This window comes from Conger conger, chromosome 7 (assembly GCF_963514075.1).
Source record: "Conger conger chromosome 7, fConCon1.1, whole genome shotgun sequence".
NCBI lineage: Eukaryota > Metazoa > Chordata > Actinopteri > Anguilliformes > Congridae > Conger > Conger conger.
The window spans coordinates 51,372,212-51,390,173 of record NC_083766.1 but is presented as its reverse complement, the minus strand read 5'-3'; the positions used below and the strand labels follow the sequence as shown (position 1 = coordinate 51,390,173).

The following is a 17,962-nucleotide window of genomic DNA, read 5'->3' as shown; positions in this document are numbered from 1 at the left end:
GCCAAGAACTCTCGCTGGACTGAAGGCCTGATCTCTGCCTCTAAAGCCGTGGGATGGGGAGCCACCATGCTGGTGTAAGTCCTCTTCCCCCAGGTCCCAGTGCCTTTTCAGAGGTTACATCACCTCCTTCCCCCCTCCTCCATTTCAACCTTATTTATTCACTCAGTCACAGTGTGTGACCAGTCACAGTCAATACCAAGTAGCTCCACCAAGTAGCAGTATCAGCTCAGGCCTAGTATATCTCATGAGTATATATGCATCTACCAATGCTGGTGTAAATCGAGGTCTCTGTGTCTTTACAGAAGTTACTCTTCCTCCATTCCATCCTTATTCACAGGTTCAGTCACAGTCAATTCACCTCCAGTACCCTCTCAGACCCAATATATTTGATTAGATAAGGTGTGGATCCATAGTGTCCTTATGAAGCCTTTCACTCGATGTGGTGTGAGAGAGAGAGAGAGAGAGAGAGAGAGAGAGAGAGAGAGAGAGAGAGAGAGAGAGAGAGAGAGTGAGTGAGTGAGTGAGTGAGTGAGTGAGAGAGTGAGAGAGTGAGAGAGTGAGAGAGTGAGAGAGTGAGAGAGTGAGAGAGTGAGAGAGTGAGAGAGTGAGAGAGTGAGTGAGTGAGTGAGTGAGATAGAGAGTGAGTGAGAGAGTGAGGAAAGTGTTAAAGGCGGCTGAAGCCTGTCTCTCTCCCGGTGGGCCTGTCTCTGCGGTCAGGGCACTCCTGGGCTGAGAGTGATCGGCTCTGTTTCCAGGAACAGCGGGAGCGCAGGTGGGTTTTACAGCCTTATCGGGAGCGCTGGAGCTGAAAGAATCCGCTCCTCGCCCTGAGGGCCGCGGTCTGGGCCTGCAGCCCCAATTATTTATAAACCCCTATCTGCTAACTGCCGGGGCAGTTCCGTGGCACTAGTTACCGATAAGTCTTTGGGCCTGTAATGGATCCATTAGCGAGCCACATCAGGGGAAGCATGCAGAGCGTACAGTTGTTTCTGGTTTTATTACCTATACACTCCAAAAACCAAAAAAACCTCAAGTAAGTAATTTAGTCTTATATTGAGAAAATCTTTTTTGCTAAATAAGACAAAAACTGCAAATGAGGTGAGACAGTTTGGCTCATTTCATGATTTGCCAGTCGGTAAAGAAAATTTCAACTGTAACTTAAAACAATATTTTCTACTTGAGAGAAGAAAAGATTAAAAAACTTGTTAAGACAGAAGTCTAGATCCATTCTGAGTGGTTTTCCTCAAGGCTATTCCTCTACAACTCCGTTCCTGGAGGTCTACCGTCCTGTAGGTTTTCACGTCGACCCTAGTGAAAGCATTTACATTTTACATTTACATTTTAGTCATTTGGCAGACGCTTTTAATCCAAAGCGACTTACAAGTGCATAGGTTCTACCACAAGTCAAAGCATCACATCCAGAACTAGAAAAATACACCTGGACTGCTGTTCTAAACATATAGTCGTCATCATAAGTGCAATTCTTTTTTTTTTTTTTTTTTTGGGGGGGGGGGGTTAGACAGGGATAGGGGTATCAGAAGGGGGGGGGACTAAGGTAGAGTTTGAAGAGGTGTGTTTTGAGTCTGCGTCGAAATAGGGGGAGGGATTCTGCTGTCCTGACAGTGGTAGGCAAGTCATTCCACCACTGAGGAACCAGAACGGAAAACAGGCGTGAACGTGCAGCTCGACCGCCAGGTGCCCGTAGAGAGGGAATCGTAAGGCGACCAGAGCTGGCAGACCGGAGTGGTCTAGCTGGGGAGTAGGGAGTGATCAGGGATTGTATGTAATGTGGGGCAGTCCCCTTAGCAGCCTGAAATGCCAACACTAGGGCCTTGAATCGGATGCGTGCGGCAATAGGAAGCCAGTGGAGGCCAATGAGAAGCACACCTCATTTCAACAGCTAGAGATCTTGTCTGGCTGTTAATTGCTAGCATCAGGCGTGCCAAATTTTCATCCCAAATTCACTGAAGGTAGACTGAAACCACATTCCTGGAAAAACCGCCCACATCTTCAAAGATTTAAAGTCTGTTATTTCTCTTTTACAACGTGCAACATGCAGCGTACAAAGTTCTTTGTACGTCTCCTGCTCGCTTGATGTTGTTTGCAATGTTGGCATGCTGATATTGCTTACAACATGGCTGGCTTACACAGTAATGTTTGTACGTTATATCCACTGCCTGAAGTGATTTGTCACTGGGTATTTGCTACCATGAGCATCCATGTGTGTGGGTTCTGAAAGATATTATTTGCAAGCACAGCATTCCAAAACAATCAATATTCAATCTGCTAAGTAGCCCACATTTCTGTGACCTTGCCTATTGCAGCAAAAAAGACTCAGCGGTCATTCCGAGTGGTGAATTTTTAAGCTCTTTTGATTTCTATGGCTGAGTGGTCACTCCTTGTGGTGAACGGTCAAGCTCTGTACTGTGTTTCTATGGCTGAGTGGTCATTTGCCGTGGTGAACGGTCAAGCTCTGGACTGTTTCTATGGCTGAGTGGTCATTTGCCGTGGTGAACAGTCAAGCTCTGTACTGTGTTTCTATGGGTGAGTGGTCACTCCTCATGGTGAATGGTCGAGCTCTGCACTGTGTTTCTATGGCTGAGTGGTCACTCCTCATGGTGAACGGTTGAGCTCTGCACTGTGTTTCTATGGCTGAGTGGTCACTCCTCATGGTGAATGGTCGAGCTCTGCACTGTGTTTCTATGGCTGAGTGGTCACTCCTCATGGTGAACGGTCGAGCTCATTGACCGCTGGGTGAGTGACCGTGTCTGGTCCCCGCAGGGACGCTGCTGACCTGGTGGTGCAGGGGGAGGGGAAGTTTGAGGAGCTGATGGTGTGCTCTCACGAGATCGCAGCCAGCACCGCACAACTGGTGGCTGCTTCCAAGGTAAACTACAAACATGTGTGCACACACCACACACACACACACACACACACACACACACACACACAGGTACGCATGCTCTCCCACACACAAACAGGCACATGCACACACATCCACACACAAACACACACAAACATGCTCACATACACACGCACACACACGTATGCACATATGCACCACCTCTGGTGAGATCATAATTGGGAATCACTGTATTATCATTTTTTTAAATATCAACACTTAATCATATGAGCGACTTCAGTCATAAGATAGAGAGGCCACTAGCGAGACATACATGATGACAAACCTGAAGACCACTGAGCTAGTCTTATTGTCAGTTACACAGGAACAGGTAAAGGGCTGCGTTTAACATATAGCCTGCCGTGTTTCTGACTGGCACCAGCTCGCTGTCAAGGATAAACAAAGGGCAAAGAGCCGTGGAAACAGAATGGAAACAGTGTCACCTTGTGGCCGAAGAGCAGAAATGACAGCAGCTGTAAGCTGAACGCACGCTGTGGCTTATAATGTGGGGTTATAACCAGGGCTGTTGCACCCCCCCTGTCCCCCAGGTGAAGGCGGACAAGGACAACTCCAACCTGACCCGTCTGCAGCAGGCCTCCCGGGGCGTCACCCAAGCAACCGCGGGGGTCGTGGCCTCCACCAAATCTGGCAAGTCCCAGATCGAGGAAACAGGTCGGTGCCTTCCCTCTGCCTCAGTGAGTGTGTGCATGTGATCCTGCATGAGCAGACATGAGCTCCCTATTACCATGTTCAAGCATATGCCAGGAGGCTATATATCAGGGATCTTCAAACCCTTGAGGTCTGGGAACTGCTGCTTTTCCACCCTCTCTTTACCTGAGAGTCAGGCATGAAGACAGTGGCTCCAATCGTTAATTACCTGGGATTTGGATTCAAGAGCAACATCTAATCCTGCCTGTGGAGGTCTGAGGTTGAATACTAGCGCTTGATTGGATTTCATGCAGTTCAGTCACCTTGAGCGTCCAATCCAGTCTTAGCCGGACCCCCAGCACACAGTCCTCCATCTGGCAGGTCCTTTCCCCAGCAGTTACAGGGAGAGCATGTAACACCTATGGTGAGCTAACTTGGTGTTGGTAACATGGTGAGTTTACTCTCACCCAGCCTCTATGAGGCCCAGCATTGGAGCAGGGCTGGGGGAGAGGAGGGCGGTCATGTCCCGCTCTGGAGGACACTGCTGTCCCAGGCCACAGGAGGACAGGGGTCGCAGGGCAGCGGGCAGCCAGCGGAGGTTCTAACGATGGTGTTTTTTCCTGTGGAATGCGAGCGGCCCCCATCGTGCCAGCATTTCCTTTCAAGGCCAAGGCTGGCTCTTTATTTATTAATGCGGGTCTGTGTGTGTAGCTTTACACTGTTCAAATGCCACACAGCCCAGTTACCTCAGCTCTGTGGAATTCTACTGGTTTCCTTCCTTTACTTTTATTTCTTCTACTTTTTTGTACCCTATAAGGCCAATTTACTGCGTACCTATTGCTTGGCTCTTTCGACAAGTGTCACTCGATAAAAATGACATTTTCAATTGAAAAAGCTGTCGCTCTCTAATTTCTGAATGCCACGAACCAGTAGAATGTTGCTCTGTCACGGACATTGCAGTAGTTTGTTGCGCAGTGTGATTGGACATTCTACAAATGTGAAGAAACGTTCAGGGATTGGGCGTCTTGATACCGTAGAGACAGCGGAACCCTGCCTGCTGGCCTTCACCGAAGTTTAAACTTTGTGTGACACCTTCATTTATGTGGAGGTACACTTTGAAAGTATAAATAAACCTGAAGATGTGGTGTTCCCAGCTCAGCTGCCGGTAGGTTTGGTCTGAAAGGTGTTGATAATGTGCTGGGCTCATGGCTCTTCTCTTGACTCTGCTCCTGTTAGACACCATGGACTTCTCCAGCATGACCCTCATTCAGATAAAGAGACAGGAGATGGACTCACAGGTGAGGGCCGACAGCCACCCGTCTGAGTTTGTTGCCATGGACGACGGTTTGAGAACATGTGTCTGTCTGTGCCTGGAATGAGCAGGTTATGAAGCTTTCATTCTTGGCAAAAAAAAAAAAATTCAGGATTGAAATGTTTACAGGATCAAATGTGTTAGCTGAACGTGTTGTTTTGTGTGTGAGACCAACACATATTGTTGATACAATTGTGATGATTTGACCTGTAGGTGTTTAACCCGAGTATGTTTGTGTGTGTGTGTGTGTGTGTGTGTGTGTGTATGTGTGTGCGTGTGTCAGGTGTGTGTGCTGGAGCTGGAGACGCGGCTGCAGAAGGAGAGGGAGCGTCTGGGGGAGCTGAGGAAGAAGCACTACGAGTTGGCCGGGGTGGCCGAGGGCTGGGGCGAGGAGGAGGGTGAGTCAACCGCTGCTCCGCACGCTCTGCTGCGTACTGCTCCACCCAATGCACCACCCGAGTGTGGGACACCAAGCTCACAACCCCCCCCCCCCCCCCCCCCCTCTCTCTCTCTCTCTCTCTCTCTCTCTCTCTCTCTCTCTCTCTCTCTAGCATCTGTTAAAGGAAGATAATGGGGTTCCTTTTTTAGTTTCCTCCGATCTGGTTCTAGCAGGCTTTAGCTAGCATTGCGTTACAGTGGTTCAGATTGCCTGAATCACTCTAGCATCAGCCCCACCTATATGAGATTAGAATTGGTGACTAACCACTGGTTTGTTTACAAAGCACATCCCTGGAACTTGGGTGGACCTATTTTGTGTCAGTGCAGCGCTAATCTGCCTCAGTGTGAAGGCTGTGGGTCTGACAAGCAGGACTCCCATGCTGCTAAGAGAGAACCCAAGTCCGCTGTAATTGACCTTGGGGATTCATTGTCTCAGATCTGACCTTTGCAGACATCTGAAGTCAGTGGCATGGGAAATGGTGGCCTGTCAGAATGGTTCGTTTTCTTTATTCTAATTGAATTTGTATCACATTTCTGTCACCTCAGCTTTCACCTGATAACCCTGCCTTTTTCGTAGACTGCCGAACGAAGCGCACTCGTTATGAATTAGCAGACTCGCTTTGTGCCGTGCAGTCGCTTTCTGTCTGAAACAAAGTGCCCATTGGCCGTCCTACGCTACCGCCCACTGTCTCTGCTCATGTTGGGTTTCAACATCGAGCTCACAGACGGGTTATGTGCACTTCCCAGTCTTTCTCCTCTGTGCCAGTTCAGATACTTTCTATTAATACCCGCTGATGCTTTGGCATTTCTGCTCATGTGGGAAGCGCTGAAATGCAGAACTGAGAGTGTGGGATAGCTCCAGTGCCGGTCCCTGCGTTAGTCAACTGTGGGGCAGAATGAGAGAGCGAAATGCTGAATACGCTCACTGCTTATCAACCAAACAACCAATCCAGCCATCTTTATTTCTGTATGGTGCTGTTTACCAATAGGGTGTTACCCAGTGCTTCACAGTAAATGTTTGTTATGGGAGTAAACAAAGTAAAAAAGCTATTGAGCCAGTCTGTGGAAGACTGTTCCCCTGTCCCTTAAAAGATGATCAAGCTTCAGGAAAAGTGGATATGACAAGAATATAACCCAGTCATGCTTATGTTAATATTATTCAGTGTTTTTCACATCCATAGACACAAATATGTGGTGTTACAGAAATGTGAGTAAGGGGTAGGTATTACGCACCGCAGTGTTCTGTGAGTGAGAGAGAGAGAGAGAGAGAGCGGGAAGGCATTACACCTGGCACTGTTGTGTAAGTGTGTGACGCTATGACATGCTGTTGTGTAAGTGTGTGACGCTATGACATGCTGTTGTGTAAGTGTGTCAAGATGTGACACGTTGTGTAAGTGTGTGACACGTGGTGTAAGTGTGTGACACGTGATGTAAGTGTGTAACATGTTGTTGTGTAAGTGTGTGACGTGTGTTTTCTCTTTCAGGCTGAGGCCCACACCAGCCCCGCCCTCACCTCCGTCATCCTCAGACCAACACTCTTCTTCCACTACCTGCTACATTCGACAGTTTTTACACCCTCCCCTTCTTCCCGTCTTCTGCTCAGTTTTTTCTCATTTTAATTAACCTCCAAGCCAAATAAAAAAGGTGCTCTTTTTTAAAAATAAACACCCCCCTCCTCTCGTCCCCCCGCTCTGGCTCGTAGAAGCTTCCACGTCTGAAGCCATGTTCGGCGGGCGCGTAGCCGGGGGAAGAGAAGTCACCGCTCCAGGAGTGGACTGCCTCTCGCCCCACCTCCTGGACCTCCGATGTACTGCACCCTCTTTCTGTTATTTATTAGGTTTTGTTTTTTCCTCCTTCCGATTTAAGGAGCGTCCCTTTTTCCTCTGAGGACTCTTCCCCCTCGCAGCCTGTGAAGACTGTTGGACTGCATGCCGTTCCCTTCCCCCGGTACTAAACACTACATTACCCAGGATGCATCGCTGCCTCCTCATCAACCAGTGTGGTGCAAGGAGGAACCCTTCCTCCTTCCCCGGCAGTGTACTCCTCAGAATATTCCCGACCCCGACCACATGGAGCGCAAGACTCTTTCCCGGCCAGTTGACCTTTGACCTGTGACCTGCAGTTTCACACTTCTCCTAACCCCCCCCCCCCCCTTTTGCCTGCCCACAGCAGACTGCCCCCTGCTGTTCAGTCTTCACATGAACATACGTGAGGTTTATATTTCTTTCTTTCTTTTTTCCTACACTCGTCGTATTGCACACTTCATTGTGGCTTGTGTAGTGATCACAACGCAGAACTGTGAAGTAGTGCTCATTCACTGTGTTCCAGAGGGCGTGGTGCTTACGGCTCGGAGACAGACTGAGAATGAGCAGAGAGGCGTAGCCACGTGACCCCCTCCCTCTCAGTCGTCCTAGCGTGTTTCCCACCCGTGTCACACGTGTGCTTCAAATAGTCCACCTGTTAGTAGTTAGCTGATAACTACTCCCACTCTGTGTCAGATGCCCAGTGACCCAGTACGACAGGTGGGGCTCCTAGAGCTGAACACGCAATTTGAATTCAAATATCATGTACAGATATTGACTGTTTTGAGACGACCTATTGGCCATACGACTGTGGATGAGTAACCTGTAGGCTGAAGGTGATTGGTCAGTTGCCCGAATGGGAGCCCCCGTATAGGAGTTCACTGGGAAGCCATTTTGTTTGCCTGGAAAGTGTATCTCATCAGGCCAGCACTGTGTTTACACTGGTAAAGTTTTCAAACCACCTGCCACGGTAAAACACACTAGTGAACCTGGGGTTTCACACCATAATGTCACAGATACCTGCATGTTACAGCGTTTCATTTTGTCTCAGATTATTTATTTGTGTCGACCGTTTCCTGAACACAATTCTTCTTGTCATCACACGCTCATAGTTATTTATAGGTTTGTCATTAATGATCTTTGATTGTTGCAGCAGCTCATACTGTTCAGCTATCGAATTAATCAACAGTAATAACGTTATTTATATAATGCTTCACATATTGTTAAATGTATGTATTCATCAGCACACACATACCTAACCAGCAGGCCGTACACTAAACCCAGTGTGTGAGTCTCAGTAGAGGCTTTCTGCAGCAGCAGGCTAAATCAGTTGAATCTGGTTGTTTCCAACATTATAATCAGGCTCACACCGTTACAACAGTGTCTGGCTGGCAGGCTATCACTGAATCGTATTACTACACAGAAGTGCAGAGCTGGAGTTGATTAGCTATCTAAACATTAAATATAAATATATATGTCTATAATTGTTGACAGTGTGAGTCTATTATCCATTATGTTTTTACTCATAAGTTAGCTGACCTTTGCTGAATATTATATTGTAGCTACACTAGCGATTCTCTCAGACTGTAGCTAAAGACTGAAGCTCCACTTCAGTCAGCTTGTGTTCTTCTCTTAAGTACTCATAAAAAGGAAAAGGTTTGTGTAAAATATCGAAAAGCAAATAGACAAAATGCTTAAAATTATAATGACATGGTTATTTTGTCCAGTGGCAATATTTATACAGAGGCAATATTCAGAATACTAAAGAATTTAAAGCACAGTGTATGCATTGAGTATATAATGCCAATCAGTATGTGTAGCCTTTGTCTGAAGTAGCGGTTGGCAGCAGTCTCCGTGTATAAGCAGATGGGCTAGTTGTATTGGCATGTTTGTGATCTTTCTCCATTGGGTGTGGCTGGCAGGAGTTCAAACAGGTGGAGAGTGTAGCACATTACATTTTCTGCTCAAATATGAGACAGGGTGAAGCTTATGTTGGATCTTGTCTTCATATTTGGAAGAGCAGAAAACAAGAGCTTGATGTTTGAGGATGCCTCCCTGAGCACACTCTGTGCCAGACCCTGAGTGTTTGAGTGTTTAGTTTTGCTCTTCTTGCCGTTTAGAAGTATAAGCTTTTATTAGCTGCTGCTGCTGTTATCATTTGAAATGTTACTCGTTTTAATCCATTGACTTTGCTCGTGATTTAGATTCTAGTACCTCGTGTAGCTATTTCAACTTTACTGTTATTTCCGTACGTGTCATATACAGCTCAGTTAAGTGTTGTAAATATTCAGTATTACATTAATATCCATTGGCGAATGGCCGGTGTTTGTCTGTACAGACGTGTATCTATCCCTGTTTCCACACACAACCCTTTATACTCGTTATCTGGCAGTGCTTTGAATGCTTCAGTAGTGTGCTAAGACTTGGCCTGGCAAGCTGCATTCACTCCTGTATTAAAGTCAGATGTTTTAGAAGTGGGGAGGGGGGAAGCTTAAAGTGGGGGGACCTAAACTTAAGTCCAAACTCTTCCTATGCAGGCAATCTTAACCGAACCACCTGAGGCCAATGGTCATGACTGTTAAAATGTGAAGTGTGTGTAGTGTGGGTATGCTGGAATGCACTGCTCTGTTGGACACCTTTGCAAACCGTTTGGAGCCAGTCGTATGATATGATATATGGACTTTTTTTCTTTCTTTTTTTTTTTTCTCCTCCTACCAACATACAGCAGCCAGCCAACCAACCAAATTAGCAGGCCAGTACAGTGACATGAGAAGACAGTGCCTTGAATGTGAGTGGAGGGGTGGGGCTGGTGGGGTCGCCTCCGCTCTGAAAAGCTGCAAAACGGTGAGGGCAATCCAGTGGTTGGGGGGATTTTTTTAAACCTGCTATCCAGAGGAGCTTGAATTCGAGGCCCGCTGTGTTGTCCGCGGTTGGGATCCCCTGTCTGGATGGACCGTGGCGGGGGACCTGGCCTGTCTGGGCAGGGTTTTTCCCCAAGAGGGGTGCAGATTTTTATGGAAAACGGATCCCCAATCCGTGCTTTTGTATGAATTAGGAACCGACTGGAGGCGTTGCACGTGTACACCACGGACGGGAGGGTGGCATCATGCTGGCAGCCAATGACTGGTCCGCTCCGTCAGCACAAACTCACGGGGTCCAATGGCCTTTGTGGAGAGGACACAGGAGGCGGGGCCTCAGCTTGGCCTGTGACACGGAGGCACATAAAGGCACCAACCACCCAAAGTCTGGAGGTCTTCCCATTGGATCCATTCAGTAGACAGTTACTCGCTTTGAACACAAAGGGTGAGAGAAAGGCACCACCTGTACCTTCTCTCAGTCACTCGGACATAGGATGTGTTCAGCTTACCTTCACAAGGAATGCAGCCTTTTCTGATTGGTTTAGCTGGTCCATGTGACTTGTCTGGGTCAGTTGTAGATAAGCATGTGATTGATGCAGAGTGAAAAGCGTCACACCCATGCCACGTTGAGTTGTTGATTGGATAAATTGTTCCGGTATGCCTTTGTGTGTGTCTGTGTGCGTGCGCGTGCGTGTGTGTGCGTGTGGGCAGTGTGGTTGGTGGTTGGTTAGTGTGGGGAGTCCGTAGCAGCGTGGGTGCACGCCTGGGTCTTATTAAACCAATCCGTATTCTTCAGTTCATCGCGATCTGTAGCACTGTTTTAGTTTGTAGGTGAAGTTGTAACACTGGGTTTAGTTCGTAGGCGAAGTTGTAACACTGGGTTTTTAACATTCTTTTATTCCCCAGTTTATTTCTCCAATGTGCATCTTATTAATCGTGTGCCCTGGGTGCATGTCCGTGCTCGTACCAGCTCAGCCAGCCTTTCAACTGCCTCTCACTTTCGACAAGAGAAAATCCTTTATTAAAACTTTCATTAATAAAACATCACAAAATTACGAAAAAACTCTTTGTACCATATACTAAAAATGTTTTGTTTTTATTAAAGCAAACGACATGAATAAAAAGCATAACTGGTGTTTGTTTTGTGAAGGGGTTAGCGATGTGTTCCGTGGAATTCTATGCGCAATGAAAGTTCAGCCACCGAAGTGTTCGCAAAAACGTGTCCACGTTGCACTGTCCTCGAGGCCATAGAGTGTTTCTCGCATCGACCACACGGGGGCGTCGTGCTTGCAGATATATCTTTTATGGAGCATGAAAATGAAATATTGAAATAAAATCGTTTCCTCGTTTTCTGCTGTCAGAACTCCAAACAGGAATCCTGAACTACAAGATGGAATGCCTGGGATTCAAGTCACTGCCAGTATTTCCTTCTGCTCGGCTATGCCAAAGGTGTGGGCCTGAAGGCATTCATGCTCATAAATCAGCCATGTCAATTGTTGGTGGAAGGGTATACTGTAATAACACATTCGTTGCAAAGTGCTTTTCGTACACTCAAAAGTGTTGCGTACATGTGTGCCTCTCCATGGGTAAAGCTTAAAGCAAAATAAGCCCAACAGAGGACATCTTTTTTTCTAATAATGTATTGGCATTGCAACTATTCTCCTCAGAGTAATGCGGGTTATGTAAGGAAAACGAATCGCTCACAAATCGAATTGTTGTAAGCCGATACCTGGTTCTTGAGGAGACGGTACCAGAGATGCGCTTGTGAACCAGAACAGAATGCTATCACTTTCAGGCTGACACTCCCGAGAGTGGTAATGCGATGCTGCAGAGTTATCACCAGCTAGCTGAAACCCTGCCGAAGAATTGGAGACTATCAGGAAGTCCTTGCGCAAGATGGCAATAAGGAAGTGGACTTGAATGTCCAAGCCAGGGCATTTTGTGGTATTTTTCAGTTGATGCTGATAAAACCCGGTAGATGTGTAATAGACTTATCAACCCTTTGAATAAAAAACAAATTGTACACCTTCCACATATGCACACATGTCGCTTGTCTAGCACAAGTTGTTGAAGTAATACTGTTGAGGAACCAAAACCAGGAACAAATATATTAACTTATACGGACTATTCACTTCATCACAATCATGATTCGGGTCTGTCGCTGTGCGATTCTGTGCAGTATGTATAAAAATGCAGCTCTCCATGCGGATGCCAATGCACTGTTCCTGCAATGTAAGTCCAAAAATGACCGCCAGAGCGCGATCTCTGCTTCTCAACTACATTTCTCTTTCAGGTTGAAGTGAATACTAATGCCATCTTGAACAATGATTCTTTATTGTCTTTGTTAGATTTTTTACATCTTACTGGCCTTGACTCATTCTGTGTCTTGTAGACCTTGTGGATGTTTGAGTTCGATTTGCAAGTCGTTTTTTTTCTCCGTGTCCTCAAATACCACAGGCACTAAAAAATCTCTGCATTCCCTTCATAAAAAGTTCTCCATAGCTATATATTGCATAGGCAATAAAGGAAAGTGTGATGTATTGTGTGACATCAGTTTTCTGTTCCCAACCATATTTTCTTACTTATAAAATGGATTTGGGTAGGCAGCAGTTTTTAAAAAAATTTTTTATCAGCATCAAATTTGTTTACTCGAGTCCTTTTCAATATAATTAATTTACAATATTTAATTTAAGGTTATTGATTTGTGCATCATGATCTTTAGGTTCTGGGGTGGTGCAGGACAAGATTGTAAGCCAGCTGTGTAAGTGCAGGCAGGTGTGTGTGTGTGTGTGTGTGTGTGTGTGTGTGTGTGTGTGCGTGTGCTTGTGCGCGCGCCTGTGCGTGTGTAAGACAGAGAGGGAGAGTATGTGTATTGTATGTGTGTGCTTGTGCCTGTGTGAGAGAGAGGGAGAGTGTGTGTTTGGGTATGTGAGACAGAAAGGGTATGTGTGTGTGTTTTTTAATTCAAGGACCTAGAATCTTCCAGGGAATCGGCCCAGTGTCTTGCATTGTGCGGGCATGGAATTAAATCGGATTCCCTCTCTCTGTGTGTGTACCAACTGTGTACCCCCCCCCCCCCCACACACACACACACACACACACACATACACACACTATCTCTCTCTGTCTAACACACACACACACACACACACACACACACTATCTCTCTCTTTGTCTCACACACACACACTCACAGTCAGCCCTGAGAACAAAGTGCCCCCCCCACCCTGCGTGCTCATTAACCCTAATCAGCGAGGCACAGATGGCCCTACTGCTGGCCTAATGGTTTTAACCTGGCTGTGCCAGGATTACTGCCCCATCCCCCAAACCCACTGCGCCAGGGATCCAGGCCAATTACCGCCTTAATCTGTATGAGGAGCACCGTGGGGGTACCCCACGTGTACCCCCCTTCTCCACAGTCCTCTTTCTCCTCCTCAATGAGGACAGGGCTTTTCCATCAGCTGCAGGTTGAGGGGAAGACATTTTAGGAGTCTTGGAGTGAAAGATTCCTACCGCTGATGGCTTGGTCACAAACACACGGCCTAGTGTGTGGACCTTCCTTTGTTTGGGTGGAATAATATTTGAAGATGACCCTTTCTTTAATCCAATTAACTGTAAAGCTGTGATACTATTTGTTCCATGGAAAACTGAATTGGATCCAACTGAACTGTTTTCAAAAGAGCTGTACACACTCAGGTGGTGGATGGTTTTTGCCACAAGATTGTAGACCACTGATATGTAATATCAACACTGTACTGTTAGTGAGTTGATTGTATGTTTGGTTAGGCCACCCACAGGAGTGTTTTAAGGTGTCCACTGATATAAACACATTGCTGAGGCCTGAGACCTTGTAAGCTGTATAAAACCCAGAACCTTCCCAGATCTGGAACATGAGCTGAAGTAAAAAGAGCTTCTCCAGGTTCTGCTCAGTGAAGTTGTCCAGCTTACTCAGTGGTCCTGCAACCGCCTGGTCTGTGGACCTTCCTTTGTTCCTGTCTCGTCGGTGAGCTGGGTGTGTGTTTGCCAGGAGAAACCACAAACACGCTAAATCTAAAATGGCTGGATGTAGACCAACGCTGAGCGGTAATGAGACCTCAGTCCACAGCTGGTGTTTTTCCGCTGAAAAGCGTGGACCGGGAGTCCTTTGTTAAACATGATGGGGTAGGGCCTTTGAGCATGAGGAGTTAATGAGTAGCCTGCCCTAAAAGTGTTCCTGCGGTCCCCTGCTCTTCTGGGCCAGCCAGCTGCGGTGCTAACATTAGCCCCCCCACCGCCCCCCCCCTCGACCATCTGCTGCTGGGAGTGCAGGGTAATTATCCCCCCCCCCCCCTCCACCTCCTCGTTTAGTCCCCAGAGATCCCCTGCTCTGCCCCTGATAACACCCTCACCCCTCTTCTGAGGCCTACTGTCTCCAGCTCCTGTTTCCAGCCGAAATCGCGAACGGCTACTTTGCGACATCGCCGAGTGCTGGCCTGGGTTCAAGTCGTATTTGGTTTGGATTCAAATACTTTTCTGCATTTGACTAAGCGTGCCTGGTGTATTGGAACAAATGAAATGATCCCGAAAGTGTTGACCCCGCCCTTCGCCGTCTTGCAGGCTCAATGCACCAGGCAAGATCAATAGACCACAGAATCCAAACGAATGCTGTTTGAACCCGGGTCTGGAGGAGTGACGGCTTTAGACGCCTTGAGCGTACTCTGAGCACGGGGGCTAAGCCGGTGTGAGATGCCCCCGGCGAGGGGGATCAGGTGGGTCTCTGCGTGGCGCTAAGCAGGCCTGTCTGATTGGGGTTAATCTCTGTGAGAGGGATCGGAGAACAGGCCATTCAGTCCAGCAAAGTGTTTTTCCTACCACTAAAGTGCGCCTACTGCTTAGTTTACCTACAAGCTAGAACTTATCTAACATAATATCAAGTCAAAAGAGTTTCTGCCTGTACTACATGACCTGGCAAGCTATTCCACACAGGGACCACTCTTTGTATGAAGAAATACTTTCCAATGTCTGTGTGGAATTTATTCTTTGCTAAGATGTACAGTATATGTGGACTGTACATCTTAGACACAGTCAGTCCCGTTAGGCCAATGAAGGGATTTTGGAGGTGCCGGGGGGACCCTGGCACAGGTGTCCGCCACCCCCTGCCCTCCCTGATCAGATAAGGGATACTCCCCAAAGCTGACACAAACCTCTCCCGGCCAGCTGGCCCAGAGAAGGGGGCAGGGAGGCCCCCAATGCCCCCTGCTCAGGCCCGTGAGATTCGTGTAGGGGGAGCCTACTAGGTGGGGAGGGGGTTTGCATCGTAAATTAGACATGTTTATATCCTGTGGAGGGGATCTCTTTGCAAAATAAAAAACTGCCAGAGCTACAGCCAACTCAGCTTAGGTGGGTAACTGGAAACCCAGCGGCGGCCATTACAGAGCAAACACAAAGATAAATCCAAAGCGTCTCGAGCCGCAATGGTGGCGGCGCCTTCAGTCGCCTGCAGACAAAGACTAGGTATGGGATGTCAGATGAGCAGATAGCATACCAGCTGCGCCTTGTTAAGGCCTGTAAAATGTAAAGTATGCTAATAAGCGGCAGTTTAACTGTCGCTAAAAATAAACAAGAGCTATTAAATGAGGTGGGCTACTCCTTCTCAGATGTCCTGAATACAACCTCCAAGCATAAACAGATACCATGTGTACCGTGTAAAAATGTTCCAGTTATTGGGGTTCCCCTCTCCTGTAGTACCTGCCTGCCAGGCCAGGCTAGTGGTTCAGCTGGAGCAGGGTTTGTACCCAGTGGTCGCCACTCCAAAGCACAAAATGTCCGCCTTTCCCTGGTCTGTGTGAACCACAGAGCCCCGGCTTCTGCCCATAGGTTTAGGCACCAGACAGAGAGACTCCTCAGTGCTGTTCATTCCAGTTTCATCTCTGTGTAGCGCATTATAAACCACGGAGTCTCCAGCACACCGAACAGTCAAAAACTGGTCGTAAAATTTTAAGTCAGTTGCTGAACACAGTTACTGTGGTTACAGGTAGTTTAGAAACATACAGTGCCATACAGGCCTTTGTGCTCCAATGTCATTGTTTACTGCCCGTGGCAGAGCATGTCAAGGTCTCTCAGTGTGCAGATGTTCCTCTGCTTCCACTGCCAGAGGGGTCAGGCCACCTCCACCGCTGTGTGTGTGAGTACGACCAGAATAATCCTGCTCCGCACACATGCACATATGCGCATGCATGCACACACACACACACATGCACACACGCACACACACACACACACACACATGCACACATGCACACACACACATACACACACAGACACACGAACATACACACGAACATACACACACGCAAATGCACGCGCACACACACACACACACATGCACACACGCACATGCACACACACACGCACACGCACACACACACACACACACGCATGCACATGCACACATGCACACACGCACGCACACACACAGACACACGAACATACACACACGCAAATGCACGCACACACACACACACACGCACACTCACATGCACACATGCACACACACGCACGCACACACACACGCACACATATGCAATGCATGCACACTCACACACAGATCCAGATTGGAGCTGTGATTAAATCAAGCTGCATAATCTGAAACCAATGTAGAGATTACAAATATCCCTTTAATCCAGAGGGATGTTGTGCGTTCTTTCTTTTTACTTTTTTTCTTGTATGTATGGATGCACATACTATGTGCACTAACTGAGCGCTTTATTAGGTAGACCTGTACACCAGCTTGCTAATGCAAATATTTAATCAACCAATCATGTGGCAGCAGCTAAATGCATAAACGCATGCAGATGTGGTGAAGAGGTTCAGATGTTTTTCAGACCAAATGTCAGAATGGGGAAGAAATGTGATCTAAGTGACTTTGACCGTGGAATGATTGTTGATGCCAGACAGGGTGATTTGAGTATCTCAGAAACTGCTGATCTCCTGGGACTAGTCTCTTGAGTTTGCAGAGAATGGTGCGAAAAACAAAAAACATCCAGTGAGCAGCAGTTCTGCAGGCAGAAATGCCGTGTTAATGAGAGAGGTCAGGGGTGAGTGGCCAAACTAGTCAAAGCTGACAGGAAGGTGACAAAAACGCAAACAATCACGCATTACAAAAGTGATATGCAGAAGAGCATCTCTGAACACACAATGTGTCAAACATCTAAGCAGCAGAAGACTTAATAAGTCTAAAAAGGTCACAAAAAAAACCTAATAAAGTGCTCACTGAGTGTATGCATACATTACATGCATGCAGAAAATACTCAGAAATTCTCCCATATTTTTTACTCATATTATTGTCCAGCAAATGTTTGTGCCAAGGCATGAAACTGCATCCAAGCAGGAGAAATGGCTTGTTAATGATTAACTTACGTTTGGACAGTGGCAGCTCCCGTATATGTGGCGGTTATGGAAACAGACCTGCAATCTAACAGCTGCAGGTTTGACCGTTGGGGAACTACTTTCACAATCTTATCTTGGAGCACTTAATCTGAACTTCCCTGATGAATAACCGATTGTATACATGTAATAATAATATTGTTTATACCGTGCTATAAAAATTATTTGTGTGTGTGTATGAGAGAGAGAGAATGTACATACACATTTCTGTTTTTAGTTCAGTATACATTATCCTTGTACACAAGTGGTTGTTATATACTATATATAGTTATGTGCTGTGTGCGGCATATAAACTGTGCTGAACTGTAAGCTGACCTGGCTGCTGTGTAGGTAAATACTCAGTGTAATGAAATGGGCCCTCAGCCTGGCTGATTGCAGGCGCTGGTGATAGACTGCACACTGCAGTGCTGTGCTGAGCTCCGAGCTGGAGGAAGGGTGGCTGAGCTTGGGTATTTATAGACGCTGTGAGTTTGGCTGGGTAGAGGGACACACACACACACACACACACCACATTCACACACACACACACACACACACACCACATTCACACACACACACACACACACACACACACACA

General features: G+C 47.1%; 1 protein-coding gene across 2 annotated transcripts in view; it reads left to right on the top strand.

The window, feature by feature from the left end:
* Positions 1-11,095, top strand: part of hip1 (huntingtin interacting protein 1) — a 56,304-nt gene extending 45,209 nt beyond the window's left edge. For both annotated transcript variants that reach the window (XM_061248104.1, XM_061248105.1), the window contains exons 26-31: positions 1-74; positions 2,782-2,887; positions 3,451-3,574; positions 4,787-4,848; positions 5,146-5,260; positions 6,785-11,095. The exon at positions 1-74 is cut by the window's left edge and continues 27 nt beyond it. In XM_061248104.1, the coding sequence (XP_061104088.1) occupies positions 1-74; positions 2,782-2,887; positions 3,451-3,574; positions 4,787-4,848; positions 5,146-5,260; positions 6,785-6,789 (486 nt within the window). In that variant the 3' untranslated portion in view covers positions 6,790-11,095. The remainder of the gene's footprint in view (positions 75-2,781; positions 2,888-3,450; positions 3,575-4,786; positions 4,849-5,145; positions 5,261-6,784) is intronic.
* The last annotated feature ends 6,867 nt before the right edge of the window (positions 11,096-17,962 follow it).